This window comes from Vulpes vulpes, chromosome 5, assembly GCF_048418805.1.
Source record: "Vulpes vulpes isolate BD-2025 chromosome 5, VulVul3, whole genome shotgun sequence".
Taxonomy (NCBI): Eukaryota; Metazoa; Chordata; class Mammalia; order Carnivora; family Canidae; genus Vulpes; species Vulpes vulpes.
The window spans coordinates 112,045,737-112,071,659 of NC_132784.1; the positions used below are offsets into that span (position 1 = coordinate 112,045,737).

At 38.8% G+C, this 25,923-nt stretch overlaps 2 protein-coding genes across 2 annotated transcripts in view; both read right to left on the reverse strand.

Moving 5' to 3' along the window:
- ATF6 (activating transcription factor 6) overlaps positions 1-25,923 on the reverse strand; it is a 202,928-nt gene that overhangs the window by 58,078 nt on the left and 118,927 nt on the right. The window lies entirely within an intron of this gene.
- On the reverse strand, positions 10,218-10,693 carry LOC112914299 (large ribosomal subunit protein eL30). The gene has a single exon (XM_025991245.2). It carries the CDS (start codon positions 10,616-10,618, stop codon positions 10,271-10,273), a length of 348 nt encoding a protein of 115 aa, XP_025847030.2. The 5' UTR covers positions 10,619-10,693; the 3' UTR covers positions 10,218-10,270.

Here is a 25,923-nt window from a genome sequence, read left to right on the forward strand (position 1 = left end):
ACTATATGCTGGCAAATTGAATTTAAATAAAAAAATGTAAAAATAAAATAAATAAAACTTACTGATGCCCACAATACAAGTGAACATTCACGACTAGTGTGTTTTTCCAAAACTACTTTTGCTAATTGTATTTGTTAGAATAATTGTGTAATTAAAAAAAAAAACATTAGGGAAATTGGGTGGCACAGTTGGTTAAGCCTCCAACTCCTGGGTTTGGCTCAGGTTGTGATCTCAGGGTCATGAGACTGAGCCCCACGTTGGGCTCCAAGCGCAGTGTGGCATCTGCTTAAGATTCTCTCTCCCTCTCCCTTTGCCCCCCATACTCGTGCTCTTGCTCTCTAAAATAAATAAATAAATCTTTTAAAACATTAGAGTAATTGACAAAAAAAGTGTGTGAAAAGAACGAGATTTAATAAAAATCAATTGTTCAAAAAATTCACTCATTCTAAGACAACCATAAAAAACTAAGAAAAAAACCCATACCAGTCTGCATTCAGATTACTTAAAAAGTATCTTTAAATTCTCATTCTAATCTAGAGTAAGAGTAACATACTGGAAATCATGGTTGATGCATTGTGAGTGTAGTTTGTATAAAAAAGGCAACATGGAACCCTCCTAGATCTGGACTCAAAGAAAAGATGTTGGCCTTACATCAAAACTTGGCAAACAAGTCCACATTTATATAATTAAATACACATTTTGATGATCTCCTACTTTAAGCAATTTTGTTAATTCACAGATCATCCAGTAGTCCCTACTGTACTAGGTAAGACGGCTTCTCTTGTATTAGGAAACTCTTGCCTAAGGTTGGAGAGCCCCATATCTTTGATAGCAAGGAATGTATGAATGTATTTATTTTAAAAGATTTTATTTACTTATTCATGAGAGACACAGAGAGAGACATAGAGACATAGGCAGAGGGAGAAGCAGGCTCCCCACTGGGAGCCCTATATGGGACTCAATCCCAGGATCCTGGGATCACGACCTGAGGCAAAGGCAGACATCAACCACTGAGCCACCCAGGTGCCCCAAAAAGGAATGTATTTAATATCTAATGATATTTCCTGGGGAATGAAACAGTCTGCAACAGGCTGCACCATAACACTGATTTTATCTGGGTCAGCTTTTATCTGGATCAACATTGGTCTCTATTCATCAAATTTTCACTGTGACACTGAGCAGCTTTATTTGGATCAACACTGGCCTCTATTTGTCAAATTTTGGACTCTATACTAACAATGACTTAGTAACATTTGATATTTGGTCCATATCCACTGGATTCCAGTGATGGGCTTGGTTTTCCAATATAAAACAGCTAAAACCAGACCAAAAATAAAGCATCTATCCTCATTTCAAAGAAACTTTGCATTAAATTTTTTCTCATCTATGTTCCTATCCTGGGGAGCTCTGGTTTTCTACTATCACTCTACCTCATTTATCTTACCAAGTCTCTTTCAAGCTACCAAACAAAGGGAAGAGGATATTAAAACTTGGAAATAGAGGAGAGCCAAAGCAGCAATGAGAAGCAGGCCTTTCAAAACTCTTTATCAAAGTCAAATATTCTGAATTTATGTTGTTTTCTAGGAGCTGTATTAATTCTTGATCAGAAATCAAATGTGTCTGGGACGCCTGGGTGCCTCAGCAGTTGAGCATCTGCCTTTCGCCCAGGGTGTGATCCCGGGATCTGGGATCGAGTCCCACATCAGGCTCCCAGTAGGGAGCCTGCTTCTTCTTCTGCCTATGTGTCTGCCTCTCTCTCTCTGGGTCTCTCATGAATAAATAAATAAAATCTTAAAAAAAAAAAAAAAAGAAATGTGTCCAAACATTAAAGCAACTGAAAAGTAAAGATAATTAAGAAATTTGAAATCATTAAAATACACAGACACATACAGTGACACTATCCTAAAAAAAATCGTAAAGAAAAAAAATTAGAGGTAGTAAAACTAAGTAGAATGTAATCATTTAAAAAATCTGTTAAAGTGTCTATGATGTAGGGCTTCCCATTATAGTAAAAGCATAAGCTAAGTACATTAGTCACCCCCAAACTAGAAGTAGTTAATATAAATAGCTAATATGAATGCAGTATTTGTACCACTAACATATGTAATAAAACTACAGACCAATAAAAGGAAATGTAAAGCTTGCATCAGCACCATTAATATGCATGCCAGTCAGAGAAAGAATAAGTCAAAACTATTAGTGCACAACAGATGGCCTAAGACTGAGCCAAGGTTTACATCTGACAAGAAGAAAATTTTTACACTATGTTCAAACGTGATAAATACTGCCAAGGTCACCAGAGGAAAAATTAGCTTGAAATCCCAATAAATACAAACTCATTTTGCTTTAAGATATGGTTGAACATCAATAAAAAATAAATTTATATGAAAAAAAAATATATGGTTCTCATCTTTCTCTGCTGGAGTACCCAAACATGCCCAATGGACTCTGATCTCTCTCCCCTTTTATTCACACAAAAATGTATAAGGTTGTACCATATAAAACTGCCAATTTTTTATGGGTCAAATATCAGTAATTTCATAAAGTTCAATCTAATAATTATTGTCTGTGCCTTTCTTTTTAAAAAATAATTTAAAAAACTAAACTTTACACTCAACATGGGTCTTGAACTCACAACCCCTAAATCAAGAGTTGCATGCTCTACTGGCTGAGCCAGCCAGGTGCTCTGATCTGCCTCTTTTTTAAAAGATTTAATTAACTAATTAATTAATTAGAGAATGTGTAGGTGGGGAGGGGCAGAGGAACAAGCAGATTCCTCACTGAGCAGGGACCCAGTGGGCTTGATACCAGGACCCTGAGATCATGACCTAAGTTGAAGTCAGCCCCTTAACCCACTGAGTCACCAAGCACCCCCTGCCTCTCTTTTTTTAAAGTAGCATTAATTGGGGCAGCGGTTTAGTGCTGCCTTCGTGGCTTAGCTCTGCCTTCGGCCCAGGAGACCGGGATTCATGACCCTGGAGACTCAGGATCGAGTCCCACCTTAGGCTCCCTGCATGGAGCCTGCTTTTCCCCCTGCTTGTGTCTATGCTTCTCTTTCTTTCTGTATCTCCTATGAATAAAAAAAACCAAGAAACAAAAAAGTAGCATTAATTTAGAGTTTCTTGGTCAACATGCTTTCTTATAAATACTTTCCCAAGGATAAGACAGCAGCTTCCAAGTCATTTTTCTCTCTTAATGAGAGTTTGCAGGGAAAGTGTTTCTAAACCAGGTCAGGACTATTTTCCCTAGAGAAAGCTCTTCGACAAAATGCTGGTTATATGCTTTGAACAGGGATCAGGCCAGCAAGTCTTTGACCTTGTACTTCATATTACTCCATTCAATAACTCAAGCTAATCAAGTTCAAAACTTTGTCAGTCCCAATACAGAGTTTTTCAAAAGCTGGACAGTGTGTGATTTAGGGAAATAAATTATGACCCCTGAAACTTGTTATCGATCATCATTTGTTGAGTGCCAACAGTGAGGCAATCCAAAAAATGTCTTAAGGAAAAAGATCAAACACTAAGTGCATGGAGAGTTTAACCATAGGGGTTTGTCAGACATAATGTTTACAAGATGTTACGTTTTAGAAAATTCACTTTACTCAGGACTACTGGTAGGAAGTGAATTTCCTGAAGACTGAATTGCATCCTACAGATCAGCTACCAAAGTAACCATGCAGAGTGGGGAGGGAGAAGGTGAGTCTACAGCAAAGTGAGCCAACAAGTTTTCTGAGAAAAGAGATTACTAGGAAACATCTCAAAGAAAAAGTTAAATCTAGATATCTAAGAAAATTACTTTTTGTTGTTAAAAATGGGGAAAATGCTAGGTTGAGACAAAAATTAATTTTTTAAAGTTCTAGGCAGAAACAAAAAAAAAATGGTGTAAACTTATGTAACAGTAGTCTCAAATGCCGTGTGTGTGTGTTTGTGTGTAACTATCGCAGCAGCAGCGGAAGGTAATGCAGGGAGATACTATTCCTGTGGACTCCTTCATATCAATGATGCTACAACTTTTTTGGTGTTGGGGGTGGTGGTGGTAAGGCATCCTACTGACTTTATATTTTTAAAGTTATCTCTCCTGCATGGTTCTGTGTCTGGATATTCTTCTAGTCTCTACTAAAGATCTCAATCTTCTCTCCAAAGTAATTTTGATCTTGGTTTCACACAAAGAAAAAGGACGGACTCAAAACATCCCCTGAAGTACATTTTAGGAAAGACTGATCTTGACACAGCAAACCACCAAATGAAAAATAACAAAACAAAATCTTAAAGTTTCTTTTTAAAGCCCTTAAAAATTTAACTATAACCTACCATAATCTGATTTTTCTACTTTAGTGGATCAATTTTCTCTTGAGATCTTGGGTTAGAAAGATAGCCAAACTGAACACCTGGTCCACACTAGAAGCTGAGATTTATTGCTAGCTGCAATCCTCATCAAGCATAGAGGTACGCTATTAGACTGGTTCCAAAGAGTTCAGAAGAGTTCTCTCTTCATACCACAAAAGGTATATTTTCCAGAATCTTGTACATTCTCTGCATTCTCACCATAAATAGAATAGCAAGTTCTCAGCTTCCACTCATGTTTGACATACAATGCATGTATGGGAAAGGAAGGAAACTTCTTTTTTCCCTGTTTGGTCAAATACTGTTTAAGAAAGGATTTCAACAAAATTTCACGTAGTGATGGTTCAAAAGGCAAACTAAAGGATCACAGTGTTAATTTTAAGCTCTGTAATAATCATGTATCCTTCAGGAACTATTTAATCTTACCTCCAAAGGAAGCCAAGATCAGAAGTGAACATATCAACAGTAGCAGGTCCTTCTGAAACAGAAGTTCTTTTTTTTTTTTTTTAATTTTTAAATATTTTATTTACTCATGAGAGAGAGAGAGAGAGAGAAAGAGAGAGAGAGAGTCAGGGACACAGGCAGAGGGAGAAGCAGGCTCCATGCAAGGAGCCGGCCGTGGGACTCGATCTCGGGTCTCCAGGACCACACCCCAGGCTGAAGGCAGCGCTCAACCGCTGAGCCACCCAGGTGCCCCAGAAGTTCTTTAACAAAGGATCCATATCAGAATCATCTACAGGACTTAATGTAAACATCCAGGTTCTCCACCCCCTACAAAAAATTCTGATATGGTAGGTCTCAGGTGCACCAAAGTTTTGCAGGGGTCCCTAGCAATTCTGATGCAGACATGTGAGGATGCTGCTTTCACAAAGCAGTGGCCAGCATGCTGCAGACAGACAAGAGACTACGAGGAGCATGGGCTCTGGAGCTAGACTGCCTGGGTTTGAATTCTGCCTCTAACACCTCCATTTCTAGCCGCAGGATCTAGACCAAGTTCCTTGATCTCTCTGTGCCCTGGTTTTCTCATCAGTAAAACAAGGAGAGTAACAATACATAGTGCATAGGTTGTTTATAAAGATTACATAAGATAATACTTGGAACAGTGAGTGAGGCAAGTAAAAAGCACTATTTTAAGTATTTAATAATTTTTTTAAAAAAGCACCAAAAAGTTTGAGGTCAGAGAAGTCCTTGAGGAAATGTACAGGAAGCACAACCAGAGACAGGGACACTGTTGACCAGGTTTCTTCCATCGCCCTGCTGGCTGAGAGGCACTGTTTCCCTGCCAGTGACAGGTACTCCCTCCCCATCCAAACTCAGCCTGGAAATGAAAGCTCTTTATACCCTGGTCCTTCCTGATCTGGCATCCTTCCTCCATGATCTCTCACTACTCCTTTTCACAAACACTACTGCCAACTGTCAGAGATACTCTCTGTAAATTCAACCAAGAGAACAAGATACCCTCACAATTTAATTTTAATTTAAAAGACCGAGAAAATAATTGAAGCACAAGTATTCAAAGCATCTACTCTACCTCTGCTTTCTCTAAGCATTTTTCTTAAGTGCTGCTGGACTGCATGTATGATAGGAGTGAGATTACAGATAGAGAAGAGAGTTGGAAGATGCTAAATTGTTTTTTTTTTTTTAAAGTAGTTTTTAGCAGGGAAGAAGGGTCTCAAAATTGGAAGAGTGGAAAGGAAGTGGACACAGAGCTAACCTGAGCTGTGGCCTTTGTGTGATGATGGTGTGTGTGTGGTGCGGAGGGGGTCAAAGGATACTGCTGCTGTTTTATTTAATATTCCCTGTGCAGTATCTTTCAACAGACATAATTAAAGGCGTTACACTACCTACCAAGTTTATGAGGTTTTGGATTTGCATCTTATTTTTTTAATTATTTTTTTTTAAGTAGGTTCAACCTCCAGAGTGGAACCCAGTGCAGGGCTTGAACTCATGACCCTGAGATTAAGACTGGAGCTGAGATCAAGATTCACTTAACTGAGCCCTCCAGGCACCCTGATTTGTATTTCTTTTAGATTTGTCACCATGTCAAAATCAGTCTTAAAAAGGGGGGAGCTGAGAGGGTAGCTAGAAGGAGGGGGTAGGGGAACGGGGTGAGTGATGGACATTAAGGAGGGCATGTGATGTGATGAGCACCATTATATGCAACTGATGAATTGCTGACCTCTACCTCTGAAACTAATAATACACTAATGTTAATTAATTGAATTTAAATTTAAAAGAAGAATAAACCCTAAAAAGGAGGGTGCAAGTAAAAAAGTCCAGCTTTATTTAAATTACACAGGGTCTTTTCCTCTGTGGAAACTTCTGTCAAAGAAGCATCTTTAAAAATAAAATTAAATTCTAGTACCGAAATAAAAACAAAAACAAATCCCAACAAAACAAAACTCCAATAATAAAAGAGTTCTCACAGGCATTATTTTTGAAGGATTTGGGCAGCCACTAACTGTACAACACATGCTCTGTTTCTCTCCACTGCATGTCTCCCGCCCCTCCCAATCACCAGCTTGGCCCAGCTACTCAGTATCTGTTGTGGCCCAAAATACCCCCACCATCACCCCAGCCAACACTCCCTATCCTTCACCCTTCCCCTGGCCAACCCAGTTTGCTTTTCTGCTTGTATTTTTCTCACCCTACTTCATCCCCCCAGGGTCATAACTACTCCTAATATCCCTCTAGGTCTAGCTGAGACCAATCTCACTCCTAGAAATGTACTCCTACTAAGAGGGTTAGCAGTGTTATGTCCACTTGTCTCTTGTGGTCTGACCACCAGGCTACCTTCATAAATCCCAACGTTATAGGAGTCTAGAGAAGATAGGAGAGAAGAGGACATTTAAGGCCCTATATTACACAGTACAAAGCAGGAGAGATCAAAGCCAAGTTTTAAATTTAATATTCTTAATATTTAATATCAGTAAAGTAAGCCATGGAGTACATTCCTGAGTTTACAAAATCATTTTCATTTTGGCTATGTGACTTTCAAATTAGTTTCCCTAAACTTTTAAGATTTAGAACTTAGTTTTTATAGTACTGGCTGTTGGTTTTGGCTATCCAGCATTTGAATATCTTGTCTACTTGTGGGTTTTTGTGAGGAAAAATCTCTAACTGCAGAAGTCTGAAGGGGACAGACATAATTTCTCTCCCAGCTCTCCAGCAACTACAACACAGACATGTGATCGAAGCTGGCCAATCAGATACTTACCTAGAATTCAAAGTCTTAGGCATTAGTGAATTTAGATTTAAATTCACAGCAGCAATGGGAGATGCCAGTGGCAGCAGTGCTAGTGGCTGTAGGGGTGGCCAGTGTTGGGCTGTCCTAACTCAACTTCTTGAGCTGAGACAATGGCTGTGCTCTTGGCTCTGTGGCCTTCTTTGGTTCTCACCATTGTTCTGGGCTGAGTTCTCCAGTATTTGCATAGAGTCTTATGAACTAAAAATAGCCTTCCATTAAATTCCCTTTCTGTAATGTAAGCAATTTCTGCTTTAAGTTATAGTAAGAGCACTCAACTGAAAAATATGTTCATCAGAAACAATAACATGAAAAAAGAGAAAAACAGTACTATGAGAAGCACAACTGGAGGAAATCACGCTAATTGGAAATCATTTACTATCTTCATCAGAGTTCAGCTGTAAAACAGATGCCCCTAAGAAACAGAAGTCATCATTTTACGACACCACCCACCACTTATCTTTGGAAACACTCAGAACAATGTAATAAGAATCTAAGCTGCTCTATCAAAAAGCTGCTAGAACTGATGAATGAATTTGGTAAAGTCACAGGATACAAAATCAATGTAGAGAAATCTAGAAATCTGTTGCATTTCTGTACACCAGTATTGAAGCAGCAGAAATTATGAAAACAATCCCATTTATAAATACACCAAAAATATTAAGATACCTAAGAATAAGCCTAACCAAGAGCTGAAAGACCTATACTCTAAACACTATAAAATACTGAAGAGACTGAAGAGGACACAAAGAAATGGAAAGACATCCCATGGATCGGAAAAACAAATATTGTTAAAATGTCTAAATTACCCAAAGCAATCTACATGTTTACTGCAATCTCTATCAAAATACGAACAGCACTTTCATACAAAACTAGAACAGGGACTCCTGGGTGGCTCAGTAAGTATCTGCCTTTGGCTCAGGTCATGATCCTGGGGTCCTGGGACTGAGCCCCACGTCAGGCTTCCTGCTTAGCAAGTAGCCTGCTTCTCCTTCTCCCTCTCCCCCTGGCTTATGTGCATGTGTTCTCTCTCTCAAATAACGAAATTAAATCTTTAAAAATTTTTGATTAAAAAATATATTTTTTAAAAGAACCAGAACAAACAATCCTAATATTTGTATGGCACCACAGAAGACCCTAAATAACCAAAGCAATCTTGAAGGAGAAAAGTAAAGCTGGAGGCAACATAAAGTTATATTACAAAGCTGCAGTAAGCAGAACAGTATGGTACTGGCACAAAAATAGACACATAGATCAATGAACAGAAAAGAAAACCCAAAAATGAACCCACAATTACCTGGTCAATTAATCTTTGACAAAGTAGGAAAGAATATCCAATGGGGAAAAAGTCTCTTCAACAAGTAATTTTGGGAAACCTGGACAGCAACATGAAAAAGAATGAAACTGGACCACTTTCTTTTTTTTAAAAAAAAAAAGATTTTTATTTATTTATTCATGAGAGAGAGAGAGAGAGAGAGGCAGAGACACATGCAGAGGGAGAAGCAGGCTCCATGCAGGGAGCCCAATGCAGGACTCGATCCCGGGACTCCAGGATCATGCCCCAGGCCAAAGGCAGGTGCTAAACCACTGAGCCACCCAGGGATCCCCAGGACCACTTTCTTATACCACACACAAAAATAAATTCAAAATGGACAAAAGACCTAAATGTGAGATCTGAAACCATAATTCTAGAAAAGAACACAGGCAGTAACTTCCCAGACATCGGCTGAAACAACTTCTTTTTAGATATGTCTCCTGAGTCAAAGAAAACAAAAGCAAAAATAAACTGAGACTATATTAAAATACAATGCCCCATTGAAGGAAAAATCAGCAAAACTAAACGGCAACAACATAATGGAATGGGAGAAGATACTTGGAAATGATATATCCAATAAATATATAAAGATATACACATCTAAAATAACAAAAATATATAAAGAATTTGTAAAACTCAACACCCCAAAACCAAATAATCCAATTAAAAAATGAGCCAAACACATGAATAGATACTTCTCCAAAGAAGATATCCAGATGGCCAACAGACACATGAAAAGATGCTCAACATCACTCATCATCAGGGAAATGCAGACTAAAACTACAATGAGATATCAGCTCACACCCATGAGAATGGCTAAACTCAATACAAGAAACAACACATGTTGGTGAGGATGTAGAGAAAAAGGAACACTGGTACATTATTGGTGGGAATGCAAACTGGTGCATCCACTGTGGAAAACAGTATGGAGGTTCCTCAAAAAGTTAAAAATAGAGAACTATGTATGATCCAGCAATCGCACCACTGGTATTTATTTCCCCAAAGAATACAATAACACTAATTCAAAGGTATATGTGCACCCTTATGTTTGTAGCAGCATTGCTGTCAATAGCCAAAATATGGAAGCATCCCAAGTGTCCCCTTCTGACCGATGAATGGATAAAGATGTAGTGTGTATATTATTCAGCCATGAATGGAGCTAGTGAGTATAATGCTAAGCAAAATAAGTCAGTCAGAGAAAGACAAATACCATATGATTTCACTCATTTGTGGAATTTAAAAAACAAAAGGGGGGAAATGAGAGAGACAGAGAGAAAGAGAGAGAAAGAGATCAAGAAATAGACTTTTATTTATTTTTTTTTTAAAACAAGCTCTGGCCAGTTTTATTAAAGAAAAATTTTGCATGATTTACTTTTCACCAGTCTGTTCTGGCATGCTTCTAATGATATCAGAATCACCTGGATCAATGATAGCCAGTGTGCATACTCTGTAGTATTTCCCACATGCTGTGCCCAATTCAATATTATTGCCACTGTAGTGATGGACACCAGTTTTGGCCAACATGGCGTAGTATTCTATTTCAGATTTCCTCAAAGCCGGGCAGTTGTTGGCCAGGATGACCAGTTTCGCTTTGCCGTGTCTGATCATTTTCAGGGTCTGCTTGTACCCCAGCACGTACTTTCCACTCTTCATAACCAGTTGGAGCCTAGAGTTGATCGACTCCAGCGACTTTTTCGTCTTCTTTGCGGCCACCATCTTCCTGCCTTAGATGCGGGACGGCCCCAACCAACAGCAACCGCCAAGATGGCCGGGAGCAAGAAATAGACTTTTAGAGGACAAACTGATAGTTACAGGGGGAGGTGGCGGGGATGGGTGAAACAGGTGATGGAGATTTTTTTTTTTTTAAGATTTTATTTATTCATGAGAGACACAGAGAGAGGGAGAGAGGCAGAGACACAGGCAGAAGGAGAAGCAGGCTCCATGCAGAGAGCCCGACATTGGACTCGATCCCAGGACTCCAGGACCACACCCTGCACTAAATTGCGAGCCACCCGGGCTGCCCGGTGATGAAGATTAAAGAGTGCACTTGTGACGAGCATCAGGTGATGTATGGAACTGCTGAATTACTCTATTGTACACTTGAAACTATTGTAACACTGTATGTTAACTATACTGGAATTAAAATAAAACTTAAAAACAGAAAAAGAATCTAAGCTGCAGTTTACTCTCTCCAGTGTGAGATCTACACAAGTGCTGATATGAGTAATTAATGGTGAAGCTAGAGGAAATGAGATGTGTTCAGCCCTGCCCTGGAATGCTAGGTCACACACAAGAGCATTCTTATTAATAAAGACTCTGAAAAGAGTTGTAGGCAAGAATAAAGTAATACTTATTTACAAAATACCCCTTATTTTTAGAGGGGTATTTTGGGGAAGGGGGATTTCTTTAGATTTTTTTTCTTTAAGGTTTAGATCTTTGCCCTTACAAGAATTTCCTTCTATTAGGAAATTGCAGCTATAGATATACTTTTTACAACTATAAAATGGTTGTGCACTCTAACTTCACAGAAGATCATGGAAAATCCACCTACTAACACAGAGCTCAAAAGACATATACGATGACAATCTAAATAAAATGACTGACTGGAGTATTAGGCTAATTATCAAGAGGAGTGATAAACTAAAAAAGGAACTAAATGCCTATTAATTAGGAAAACAAATAGGTACTATTAAAAAAAAAAAAGGAAAATGCCTAAGAAGTGAATGCTAGATAACAAAAGGAAGTAAAGATATTTAACTGATTAATCCTAACCCTCTCTTTTCTTCAACATTCTCACAATTATTAAGCAAAGATACTAAACTGCTGCTTTCTAAAAGGTTAAAAAAAAAAAAACCCAAAGTAGTTTGGTTTAAAATTTTGAAGTTTTTCTTATCTCCCAACTCTTGCTACATCTCTGATATTCAAAAAGCATATAAATATAGTATATTTAACTAAAAGGTGATGGCTAATAAACTAAAAATCTGGGCCCAACTTTCTCCTCTGACCTTATCCTGTAAAATACTTGCCAAATTCTAACTCAAATTATTCCTTTTCTTTCCCACCACATTCTTTCATGGATACTTAACTTTACAGTGAGGTTCCCTGAGTCTGGAATGCCCTTGCTCTTTATTATTGTGTGCTGAGAATACCTATTCACCTTATATAACTCAGCTTACAGTTTCCTCTTTGAAGGTTTTATGTTCATCTCCCCGCAACCCCTAAAATCTCAGGTTTGGTCAAGTCTTATGTAGGGGATTTTCTTGAAGGTCTTCTGTTACATTCAAAAAGTCAACCAAAATATGACAGAAATTGTATGAAGCAAAAGCAGAGAGTCACGGGACAGGAAGAACTCTTATGGATCAGGGAGTCTATGCCCTCAATTGAAAAAACTGAGGCCCAGTTGGGACTTAGACCCAGCTCTATCAACAACAATTTTATTCCAACATAGCAACAATCATCAAATCAACATAAGTGTTTCTAAAATTGCCAAGGAAAAAGACACTGAGATCTTCAAACTGGAAAATACAATTCACTCAAGAAAGGGAGCTTATCATATTGCTAAGAGTACTGGAACCCTCCCACTGCCTGGGTGAGTTTCTGGGATATCCCTAAATAAAAGGAAATCGATATCCATCAGCAACTTTGCAAACATACTTATTCTATCAAGTCATATATGTCTTTAATATAAAATTTCTGCGCTCTGTGTATGTCTAGTGTTTGGTGTCTAATCAGGAAGTTGCTACTTTTAACATCACTCTGAATGGTATAAGATCAGAATGCTAAACATACTGGGGGGAAAATGGTCATCACAGATCTTTATACCCTCTAATTTATATGAATGACAAGTAAGAACTAGGGGTGATTATAAATGAAGGTAAACTGAAGTAATTTCACATGAATATAGAGAATTATTTCAGTATTATGGATAGACCCCAAAATGCATTCGCATGAACAGTTCTAACACAGGCACAAACTAAAGTGTTAAGGGCAAAGTACATATAGACAAGCCTTACATATTTGTAATTGTTCTTATATGTTTTAAGTCATGAGTTGTAGAAACTGTCCTATAAATCTCTGAATCTATGATTTATTCCCACAGTTTCCAGGATACAGCTTTTCCTAAAGAGAATCAAGAATCGTTACATGAGGTGAAATACATGTATGACTCTACTTCGGGCAGAAAATCAAAGAATGATCAATGTGTGATCTGACAACTCTCAGAATATAAAAATATAAAAATCTCACCATATAAAATAGTAAGTTAAAATTCTTGTACGGCAGTTTTAAACCACTACATTTCAAGTGAGTATATATAACTTAGCTGTTTAAAATGATCTAAGAACAAGTCCAAATCTAGAAACAAAAAATAGCTACATTGGTATTGCCAGACTATGAATATAAACCCAATCTGTGGCTCACCTAAAACAAACTTAAGTATACTGAGGGGGAAAGGCTGAGACTGAAGAATATATCTTGGTCATTCAAGACTAACTGGCTTTAAATATTACTAAGTATATACATATACTTCATATGCATGATAAAAAGAAAAACTCATTTTATAATAGTTAAGGGTAACGTTTGTTTAATTAATATAGGACAGAATAGGGGCACTAGGCTGGCTCAGTAGGTAGAGCATGGGACTCTTGACCTCGGGGCTGAGTTTAAGCCCCATGTTGGGTGCATAGTTTACTTAATTAAAAAAAAAATATATATATATAACCAGGACAAAATAATGTATGAGGTAATTGACACAGTGGTCTGTATACTGTAACTTTATACTAAACTTCGAATCAATGTTATTACTAAAAGTACACAGCAAAAGTACTCACAAACATAAGTTAGTGAATGCATTAATACTAATTGTGATCCCAACCATACACAGAAATAGTTTCATATACGCATGGACAAATTAACAGATCAATCAATAAATCCTCAGGATATGCTAGTCAAGGGATCAGTACAATTTTATGGTTTACTAAGTGTCTCTTGAAATTACTGAGACGAGATCAAAATTGTATCTAAGAAAATAAACTAGCCATCACTCTCACAGTGTAGTTAAAAATTTCAGAGTAAATTTTGTTTAGAAATTAGTGAAATTTCAAAAAGAATAAATAAAATTTTAAAATAATTAAAAGAATACTCATATTCTGGCATTAATTCATTAAAAGGAACATCCATCTGTCTCTTACATAACCATATGTTTAAGTTAATTTAAGAGACCAACACAGCATTACTGTGAATAATACTAAAAATCTCAAATTTATTTCCTAGGCAGACTTTTAAATTTAAGTTCTAGGCAGAACTTTTTTAAAGATTTTATTTATTTATGGGGGGGTGGGGCAAAGACACAGGCCACAGGCAGAGGGAGAAGCAGGTTCCATGCAGGGAGCCCAACGCCCGACTTGATCCCAGGTCTCCAGGACCTCGCCCCAGGCTGAAGGTGGTGCTAAACCGTTGAGCCACCGGGGCTGCCCTGGGCAGAACTTTTTAAAATTAAATCTTTTTGAATAAATTTAAATGGTTTCTGAAGTAGGAATGGAAGAGTTAAAAGGAATGAATAATATTTCTGACTAGGATAATTCCCATAGCCTTTGCTTTTATCAAAGGTTGCATTTTTCAATTTTCAAATATCATTTTTAATTTTCAAATTTTTAAATTTTCTTAGGGAGCTGAGGATTGTTTTGCAAAACATTTTTATAGAACGAGCACATCCTAGCTAGGTTTATGTCTCAATGTGTGTACTTGGAAAGCAAAATATTAGCACGTGCTATAGAATTAAGGAGATACTCTTTTAATAAGCTACATCTGCTTGCTTTAACCAAGCTATTCTGACTTCATTTATTGTTGCCAATACTCTTAATCTTCTTTCTAAAAGTTTAAACATCATCAAGACAAAAAGTTTTGTACTGCAAAGGAAACAGTCGACAAAACCAAAAGACATCCTACTAATTGGGAGAAGGTATCTGCAAATATCTTATCAGATAAAAGGCTACTATCCAAGATCTATAAAGAACTTATCAAACTCAACCCTCAAAGAACAAATAATCCAGTCAGGAAATAGGCAGAAGATATGAACAATTTCTCCGAAGACAACCTACAAATGGCCGACAGACACTTGAAAAACTGCTCAACATCACATGGCATCAGGGAAATACAAATCAAAACCACAATGAGACACCACCTCACACCAATCAGAATGGCTAAAATTAAGAATCCAGGAAATGACAGAAGTTGGCGAGGATGTGGAGAAAGGGCAACCCTCTCACACTGCTGGTGGGAATGCAAGCTGGTGCAGCCGCTCTGGAAAACAGTGTGGAGATTCCTCAAAAAGTTGAAAATACAGCTACCCCATGACCCAGCAATTACGCTACTAGGTACTGACCCCTAAAGATACAAATGTAGTGATCCGAAGGGGCACCCGCACCCCCATGTTTACAACAGCAATGTCCACAATAGCCAAACTATGGAAAGAGCCCAGATGTCCATCAACAAATGGATAAAGAAGATGTGGTATATAAACAATGGAATATTACTCAGCCATCAAAAAATGAAATCTTGCCATTTGCAACGACATGGATATAACCTGAGGATGGTATGCTAAGTGAAATAAGTCACTCAGAGAAAGATAATTATCATATGTTCTCACTCATCTGGAATTTAAGAAATAACAGAGGATCACAGGGGAAGGGAGGGAGAAATAAAATGAGGCAGAATCAGAGGGGGAGACAAATCATAAGAGACTCTTAACCATAGGAAATGAACAGGGTTGCTGGAGGAGGGGGGGGGGATGGGGTCACTGAGTGATGGGTAGTAAGGTAGACACATGATGTAATAAGCACTGGGTGTTATGTATCACTGATAAATCACTGAATTCTACCTCTGAAATAATACACTATGTGTTAATTAAGTGAATTTAAATAAAATTAAATTAAAAAAATAAAAGTTTAAACAGATTTATATTCATCAAAATCAATTTATTCTTCCTACTATACTGTTTCATCTTTAGACTTCTTATAATAAAGTGCAATAATGTGGGGGTGCCTGGGTGGCTCAGTCAGTTAAGTGTCTGCCTTTGGCTCAGGTCATGATACCGGAGTCCTGGGATCAAGCCCCGTGTTGGGCTCCCTGCTCCACAGGGAGTCTGCTTCTACCTCCCCGTTCCTCCCACCCCTGTTCATGCCCTCTCTCTCTCACTCTGTCTCAAATAAATATATAAAATACTTTTAAAACTAAATAAATAAAATATAATAATGTGGAGTTTGAATGCTAAAGAATTATATCTGACTTAATGGCTTCTTAATGGAAATATTAACCCTCTGTTCATAAGGTTCATAAAAATGATTTTCTAGGAGGTCTTTTTTCATGCCATCTGTTCATTATTTATAAGCAGAATTGAGTATTACTCCTCCACAGAACGGCAACCATATAGTCTAATTCTTCAGTTCTGGATGGCTGCCTAATAGAAGTATTGGAATAATTTGTGAATACAGAGGTAATGGGTTCAATAATTTTGTGCTTGTCTCACAGCATAAACGTAGGGGAAAAAAGCAAAGAAAAATATCCACCAATATTAAAGAAGCAGAGGAACAAGGGAGTGGTGTGTTGAGTCCACTACACTTATTCTGAACTGTACAAAACTTACAAAATAATTTTTATGCAAAACGTTTTAAGTCTTTATATTTATTAGCAAATAAAACTTAATAAAATCTGAAAGAATTCTTTAACTACTTAACAAACTGTATTAATGTTCAAGTATTAAGGAAATTATTAATTTTTAAGTACAGAAATCTGGAAGGTAAAGCATCATGTGCATGAGCATAGAGAATGAGTTCTGAGAAACAATTTTCAGGATTCTTCCCTCTTTGATATACTAGGCTTATTTCTCCATAATTCATGGATAGAAAAATAATAAGAGAATTACTGGTGTTGTTAATGGGGTGAGAGAGTTGTTTTCAGTGGGGATTCAGTGCAGATGTTTGGAATAACTTGCAGCTGTTCGCCGGGTGAATAGGCTTAATGAAATTACTGGGAGTATCCAAGGAGAGCTGCCAGGAGTACTTTAAAACATTTATGTTATTGTGACATGAAAAAGTTTAATTAGAAGCCAGAAAAATGGCCTTTCATTCTGAATCAGATTTTTAGGTATCTCACACTGTGTTGTCTGGGTGCACATCCACATGCAGGTTCGATTGTAGCAGAGTGCCTCACTTATTTATTGTATGTCTTATGAGAAAAGGGAGAAACAATTTTCTGTAGTTTGACCTAGTTTTGGTTTAATTCAATTTAATTCAAAATACTTTATAAATTTCCTATAGGAAAAACCCCAAGAGAGTGAATAAAAAATTCTTCACTCTTCTTAAGGAACTTAAGTAGAGAAGATATATAACATAGACATAAAAATATAAAGAAACAGTATTATGGGAATTCAGTGGAATTATGGGGATTTGAGTGTTCAAAGGTTGCTCCTTGTGGGACAGCCTGACTTCACCTGTAGATATTTGTAGGCATCTGAGGTACATTATTCTTTCATCCACACAAAAAAGTCTGGGTCTCAATTTTTATAAGAGGATGCCAAACTTACCATCTACTTGGTTTCTGAGGCAAAATAAAGCTGCCCTGAAGTAGCCATACAGATTACTAGTACTCTAGGCTCTGAAAGTCTGGGTAACAGACATGATATTTAGAAAGTGTATTTATGGGGCATTCTAGTCATCCACTCCTTCAGGCATTCTAAGTTCCAAGATCAAGTTGGAGTCTAAGAAGGCTTGGTTAATAAAGTTCAGACTCTCCATGAGTGGCTTTTACTGAATTGTATATTATGAACTGGACAGAAAAACCAATAAAAATTTACTAAAAATCAAAACATCCACACTTAATGGAATACCATGTCCCCATAATATACCACTGTAGAAAGTTCTTGTTTCAGCTTCAAGGCTCATCCCAATTATCTTAGAAATCTGAGCTCTATGCAGTGCTAACTTTATGCTTATAGGTAACTTTAAACTTTCTAGTACACAATAAAAAAGTAAAAAGAAACAGTGAAATTTTCATAATCTATTTAACCCAGTAAAGCCAAAATATGATCATTTAACAGGTAATTGACAAAAAATTTGAGGTATTTTACTTTTTCTGTATACTAAGTCTTCAAACTCTCCTGTGCCTTTAATACTTACAGCAGATCTCAATGACCAGTTACATTTGAAGACTAGTATCTACTGTATTGAACACAGTGCAGCGTTACAGGATAAATTTCCTTTGGGAAATGGCCCGTTCAGGCTTTCTCCCCAACAAAACACTACAGCTCTTCGGCTTTCCTCCCTTTATTCTGTAGGTTATTAAGAACAGCAGCCGTTAACAACTCCACTTAGCAATTCTTTGGTGGTAAAGAGAAGGGGTGGTGGAATTGGTCAGTAGGAAACTTTAAATCCACGTATTAAGAAAGTTAAGAAACAAATTCTTGTATTATACTGCTCCTGGTCTGTCCTCAAATGCTCTTACAGCACCATCCTCCAACACAAAAGACATTGCTGATGGTATAGCAGAACTCCTCCTAAGAAGGATATGGAACTGGAGGTACTGAGACTCCTGGGTTTTGTTTAGTAAGGATCATTTTTATAACCAAATTACACTTAAAGTAAGTTTAGATTTTGAAAAGTTTTTCTTTACACAATCTTTAAGTAAAAATATTACAGGTTTAAAAACATTTCATCTTCTCTTAAATTTTGCAGAATACGTAACACACTTGATAAGGACATGTTAATTTGTGGAATTCTACTGGTTTGCGTGTTTCTAAAAGAACTCTCTTAACATAATCTCATTTGTTGATAATAGGGAGACCGTGTAGTGCAATGAAAAGAACACTAGCCTGATATGGAAGATGATCTGGCTTCTAGACTTTGCTTTGTCACAAATGAGCTGTGATACTATGTAACTCTCTGGGTCTGAATTTCTCCATCTGTAAAATTAACAGGGGCAAAAGTATTCTCAATTTCAAAAAATCAAAATTGAAAACTGTATTCAACAATTCTCCAAATGCCTTACACTTTGAAAGCAATAGTATTTGAAACAAACATTATCATTCCCAACATAATGTTGTAAAACTTTATAAGACTGAGGTTAAAAAACAAAGCTAAAACAGCCAAATTGTGAAAGGAATCTAATTCTGACTGTCGGTTCACCTCCTGTTCATCAGCTCCTCTTAGCTTTTCATGAATAAGTAAAAACAACATTTGACATTCTCTATGTGATAGAATTCGTTAAATTTAGTTTACTAGGCAAGACATTTTAAATTTGAGTGACTGGGTTCACTAAGCTTCACTGATAAAATTCTGAAAATTGACCTTTAGGAACTTGAAGACTTAGAGCCCAACAGGGGCACCTGGGTGGCTCAGTTGGTTAGGTGACCAGAGACTGACTCTTGGATTTCAGCTCAGGTCGCAATCTCAGGGTCAGGAGATCAAGCCCTGTGTTGGGTTCCACACTCAGCACAAAGTCTACTTATCCTTCTCCCTCCTCTGCCCCTCCTCCTGCTGATGTGCGCTCTCTCTCAAATAAAATCTTAAAAAAAAAAAAAAAGACTTAGCACAATAAAGAAAACAAAGAAAGCAACGGACAAATGCATGGTCATCTATTACGGTTGATGAAAAGATAAGTCATGAAACTTCTAAATGTACAATGTTCCAACACAGAAAACAAGGCTGGTCCAGCACCTGTTTCTTAACTGACTGAGTCCTTTGTTTTTTTCAAAAAGATCAGTAATTTCTAAAAAATGCCTTGATGTCAGTGCACAATAGGATCTTTCAGAAATGTTTAAATGCTGACAGAGGAAGTAGGAGTTCCTCCTACTCACAACAAATCATGCAAGTAGGAATAACTTATCTAATCAGTATAAAATACTATAACTCCTTTCTTGTACATATTTTATAGGTAATTAATATGCTTTTCTTGGGAGGGGGATGGGAGGGGGATAAGCACTAAACACTAAAATTATTATAGCTGTATTGCTAATGCCATATGGAGCTCCCAACCCAATAGCATAGTAAAATCCTAAACTAACCTAGACATTCTCCTAGGAGGCACATGTCTTCCTGGCTACCAGATCCTATTTTCTACACTCCAGTCAAAATCCCTGACTCAGACAAATATTCTCATACTTATGAGCCGTAAGAATCCTTGAAAAACAGAATGAAAGGGGTTTATCTCTTGCTTCTTGCTCTCTGAATCTGGGTATCAGTCAAATGAAATTATAATATTGGTAAGATCGGATTTAAATACAAATGCTTATCCTCTACAGAAACATGCATAATGAATTTGTAATGATTTAACAACACATATGTATTCTTTAAAATAAATGAAATCCACACATACATTTCAATAATTTTGACCTAGAGGGTTACGGGTAATTTCTCCCTGGTTATTTTTCCAAATTTCTGAGCGTTGAGATAGTTCTTTTAAACTTTAAAACTGATCACATAGTTTTCTATTAATGGTTAAGGCCATTTGGTAAAAATTCTGTAGACACATGAAAACTTCCTAAAAACTATAAAAACTGCTGCCTCTTCAAACCCAGGAATTTATAAACAATTCAGTAACTTTAAAAAACCCTCTACACTCCAAAGTTTAAGAACTTTAAAATTAAACTTCTTCTATATCATTTATGATTTAAGAAAAGTATTTTCACTCAGTTTTTCACTCTGAAAGCCAGATCTACCAATTTCCAAGTTTTCAAATTTGAGTTAGAAGCTTTAACAAACTACAAAAGGAATTTAAAACTAAAATTATTTAATCCCCAAATAAGTTTTTTAAACTATTTCTTAAGAATAAAACATCAAAACATGCTCTCGAGTCAGCTTTCTCTTTAAAAGGAACAAAAATGGAGCTATAAGTACTAATAATAGGCAAATGATATGTATCAGAAACTATGTTTTTATACCAGTTCATAAAATAAGTCTATTATTGTAAGTGCTTTTGCAACCATTTGCAAGAAAGGGGAAAATCACAAAGGGCTTAATTTTTGCAGAAGGGATTTTAAAAGCATTCCAGATCCAATTTGGTTTCATACATTGTTAAAACGGGAAAAAACAAATACCAAAACCTCTTAACTACAAAGGACATGCGTATTTTCTTAGTAAAAGGCATGCCTGGATGTTAGAGACTGTTTCAATCTCGCATAGGTCTGAAGTAAAATGAACAAGCAAAAGACGGTAGTTTTGAATGCATGGAACAGGTATTCTAAACCTTAGAAGATTAACTATGCTTGAAAACTAAGCAAGTTTGGACTTCCCTTACATTGTCCATTACAAACTTGGGTGCAAATAAATGCCTGCCAAATCTAAAAATGATGTAGGGTTCTTGGCACTTTTATGATTTGGATAGAACACCTTACAAGGGAAATAAAGATAACTCTTGAGGGAGAATGTCAAATGCAAACAGAGGTTTTTCTATCAGGCACTATCTTTTGTTGTTGCTGCTGTTTTAAATCAGATTTGAAAGTCCTTTCACAAGGTCAATGGAAGAATAAACTTCTTTCATCTCGGTATCATTTTTCAGTTTACTTTGAAAATAAAGTATCTACTAAACCAGTTTACAAATCTTTCTACTCTATACAGGTTAGAATAGAAAAATATTCATATCCATTTCAGTAAGAACAAGTCCAAGTACAAGGCACATTTTCTAGATAAAACTATGAAATTTTAAAAATAAAAGGTGACTGCAACAGAATTTTATGTCTCTAACTCACTTTCCTCATGGAGTCTTTTCACTCCTTCAGGTGAAACAGATAAGGACAATGAAAGCAAAAGAAATGCCAGGAATCATTAGATGCTTCCTACCAGACACGGACACCAACCTCTAAATGTACAATGTTCCAACACAGAAAACAAGGCTGGTCCAGGAATAATGGGTATCCCTACCACCTTAGAAAAAACAAAAACTACCCACCATAAATAATGCGGTCTAGTTCAAACTCAGAAAATTTTTTTTTTCTTTTCTTGAAAACATACAAAAGGAAGCATCTCTGGCTTTATACCTTAAATAATTCTTGCTGATAAATAGGAAACATTCTTATAACAGCATGTAGAGTCAAGCCTGTACATAAAGGTTCACGCTAGTTTTCACCCTTGGCAACCAAAACACGATGAAGAGGAACTACTGAAGAAAAAGTCTGATTTTAAAAGTGATTTCACTCATTTAATGGGGAAATGGAGAGAGGGAACATTAGGATCAGTTAAAAGAAGAGATGAAATTATTCATGTTTTGACCCTATCCATAGCAAGTTCAGAAGGTAACTGCATTTGTAGCAAGAACTATATCCCTACAAAGAGATTATAAAAGAAGAAAAAAGGCAGAACTACAAATAAGTTTTAAAATAGATACTGGACTCTTGTATGGTCACCTTGGTTCAGAAGATCTTATGTAGGAAAGAAATTACAATGGGAAATACATTTTCACCTCTAACAAAAAAAGTAAATTTAATCCCTCATAATTTTCCCACCAAAAACTCACTTGAGAAATAACTTATTGCATGAAAGTATTACTATAAAACATTTTAAAAGAATAAGATCTTATGTATGTATACCATTTCAAAAGTATTGAGGATTAAGAGCACAAGTAGTTGAATGGGAAAAAGAGATGAAGCTATCCACTGGGCACAGAAATCATAATTCCTACAATAAAAAGATAACAAAAAGTTAACTCCCACTCATGCTTTTTCCAAAAGTATTACTCTGTAACTTCTATAGGTGGTGTTTCTGAGTGATGAAGATCTTCAAATAATATTAACACTTAAAAAAAGGTGTCCTGGGGCAGCCCAGGTAGCTCAGTGGTTTAGCACTAACTTCAGCCCAGCGCGTGATCCTGGAGACCCAGGACGGAATCCCATGTTGGGCTCCCTGCATGGAGCCTGCTTCTCCCTCTGCCTGTGTCTCTGCCTCTGTGTGTGTGTGTGTCTCAAATAAATAAATAAAATCTTTAAAAAAAAATTTTGTTTTAAAAGGTGTTCTGAATAGACATACTTAAGCTAAAACATCTTTATTATCAGAAAACATAAAATTCTGAGCAAAAGCCATGACGGACAAAGGATTCATCACATCAGAAGCAAGAAATTCCCTCTAATGCATGAGGTGACTCAGAGTGCAATAATTCACTTTACTGAATCTGGGAATGGTGGACTTCTATATCATCAGTATAGATCACTGTTGAAAAGACACTGGTTTCCTCTCAACCAGGCAGCAAAAGCAGGAGGGAAAAACTCAAGTCACATTTTAGAGTGTTTAGATTTAAATAATGATCCATATAATATGAGATGGAAATTCGAGTGAGAGGCCATAAAAATTATCTCAAGAGACAAAAGGGGAATGGAGAAGAAATTCAATGGGGGGGGGGGGGGTAAATGTGATAAAGCTTAAAGGGTACAGCAGGAACTTGAGATAAATACACAGAAGAAATTCTAAGTTGTGTGACAAGAAACCAGAAGATGTGGAGATGGTAGAGGTTGTGCAAGGAAGCAGTTTTCACAGATTCCTCTTGGTTCTAAGGGAGGTGTGGCTGCCCATTTAGAACAATGAAGATCTGGTACTCCTTACATGCTCGTTTTTCTTACATATCACAGCTGAAAAATAACAACGGTATGAGTCCAACTGAGGACAGAAATCCTATATATCTTAAGATAACAGTTCAGATAAGCACACTTAGTACATTATTAAATGTTAAAACCAGGTTTTATTTCAGTCTGCCAAATCGGGAGACATACAAAGACCTAAACTCATCCTTTTAAGCCCCTTTCCTTGCAAAAAACAAACGATGGTGGTAAAAGGAGCATTTCTGAGGTTTGAACAACGTAACATATAGCAGAACCTTAGGCAAGGCTTCATTTCACTTTTCTTTTAAAGTTGAGGTTTTTCTTTGAGTGACCCCTGAAGCCATTCAATGTCACCGATGCCGTAAAAAAGAAACCGTGGCCAACATTCGTCTACAAAACTGCTTCTAAAAACGGCAGTCCTTCTCCTTCAGCAGCCCCACCGCCTCCCACTAGACGGTCTGTCCCCGTCTTCTCAGCGAAAGAAAAAGCAAGGAACAAGGACCCCGTAAGCCCGGTGTGAAGAGAAGCCGGCACTACACGAGGTGCACTTCCAGCCGCTTCACCACCCGTGGAGTCACGAGCAGCCCTGCGGCTGCCCGAGCAGCTCGGCGCCTCGCACCTCCTGAGGGAGGGGCCGGGGAACGGGCCTCGGTGGAGGCCGCCGGCGCTGGTGCTCCCGGTGCTCCGGTCCGTGCTGGTGAGGACTCCGCCAGGGAGGCGCATCCTGAGGGAGGGGGCGGGGAACGGTCCTCGGTGGAGGCCGCCGCGCTGGTGCTCCCGGTGCTCCCGTCCGTGCTGGTGAGGACTCCGCCAGGCCAGGCGAGGCGCCTCCTCGCCCCGGACACGCAGAAGCGGCGCACACTCACGTGCTGGTTTCCGGGGCCTCAGCGGCAGGAGGCGACAACCCTCCACCTGGGGGCACCTCAGCGTCTCGGACGCCAGCCTGGCCCCGCCGTCGCCCTCCTGGATGGACACCGCCAAGTCGCCGCCGTCCCCCGCCTGTCCCCCGCCCCGGGCCGCGCGGGTCTCTCGGCAGCTCCATCTCACGCTTCACCGGCCCCGACGCTCCACCCGAGGCCCGCGGCCCCTCGCCCCCGGCCGTGCCGGCATCCGACCGAGGCCCGGGTCTGCAGAGGCGGCCACGGGGCTCCGGGGCGGGCACCCGGCGGATTCCCGGCAGCTCCAGCAGCGGGGCTGAGGGGCGAGGCTGGACACCAGGTCCCCGGCTCCACTTCCCCCGCACATCCCGCGGCTCCAGCCACGCCGCCAACTCCCAGCAGGCCACGCCCAGCCACGCCGGAAATGACGTCCCGGAGTCCCGGCCCGCGGCGGGGGTGGGGGGCGCATGCCCAGCATGCCAGCCCCGCGACGCCCCGGCGGCAGCCCGGCTCCCGGGGTCCCGGGGTCACGGTCGGGGCTCAGGCCCCGTGGCTCCCGTCCCCCCAGCAACCTCCAGGCGGGAAGCCTGCGCAGGGGGGAAGCCTCCGGAGAACAGCGCTGAACTTAAGCACAGTGAACACCCAGCAGCAAGTCGATGTGCTTCCCAAAGGAGCGCACGCAGGGGCACGACCCCGGACCCGGACCCGGAGCCCGAGCACACGGTCTCTTGAACGGCCCCTCACCGCCGGGGAGCCTGAAGTCACACCTTTACTGGGAACTTGGGTGTATCCACGCCTTCCCCTTAGGAAGGCAAAAGTGGTTCCCTTCACTACGATTTTTTAATCACGTTAGTAAAGTTCTGAGGTCTTCCGCGCTTACTTCATACGAGGTTTAGTTTGAGTTGCAAACGTTATGCTCCACGGCTCTTCTTAAAGCTCATCTTCTTTGGGGATACTAACAATTTGAATCTGGACTGTTAAGATTAAACTATCGGTCAAATATCCTGAATTTGAGAACTGTACTGTGGTTACAGAAATGAGTGTCTTTTTTCATGAGAGAGAGAGAGAGAGGCAGAGACACAGGCAGGGGGAGCAGCAGGCTCCATGCAGGGAGCCCGACGCGAGACTCGACCCCAGGACCCCGGGGTCACGCCCCGGGCCAGAGGCAGGCACCAAACCACCAAGCTATCCAGGGATCCCCCAGAAATGAGTATCTTTGAAAACAAAAAAAATCTACAGTATTAAGGGATAAAGTGACATGATGTATTTAACCTAGTGTCAGATGGTTTGCAAAAAATAGTGTGCATGTGTATGTGTATAGTGAAAGAATGTTAAAGCATGTGGAGAAATGTTAAAAATTGATGAATCAGTACAAAAGTATATGGGAGTTCGATACGGTGACTCATCTGATGCCTGAACTTATTTCAAAATAAAAAGTGAAAAAAACCTTTCCCCTAAAGGCTTCCAGAATCATAAAGACAAACTCTGTAGTCTAAAATTTCACTCCGCTTATTTTCATCTTCCCTGAGATACTTTCCTTTTGTTCTCTGCAACATCACAGTGCA

What these genes read in the sequence shown, in the direction of transcription:
- LOC112914299 (XM_025991245.2), bottom strand. Translation starts at nt 10,618, where the DNA reads ATGGTGGCCGCAAAGAAGACGAAAAAGTCGCTGGAGTCGATCAACTCT.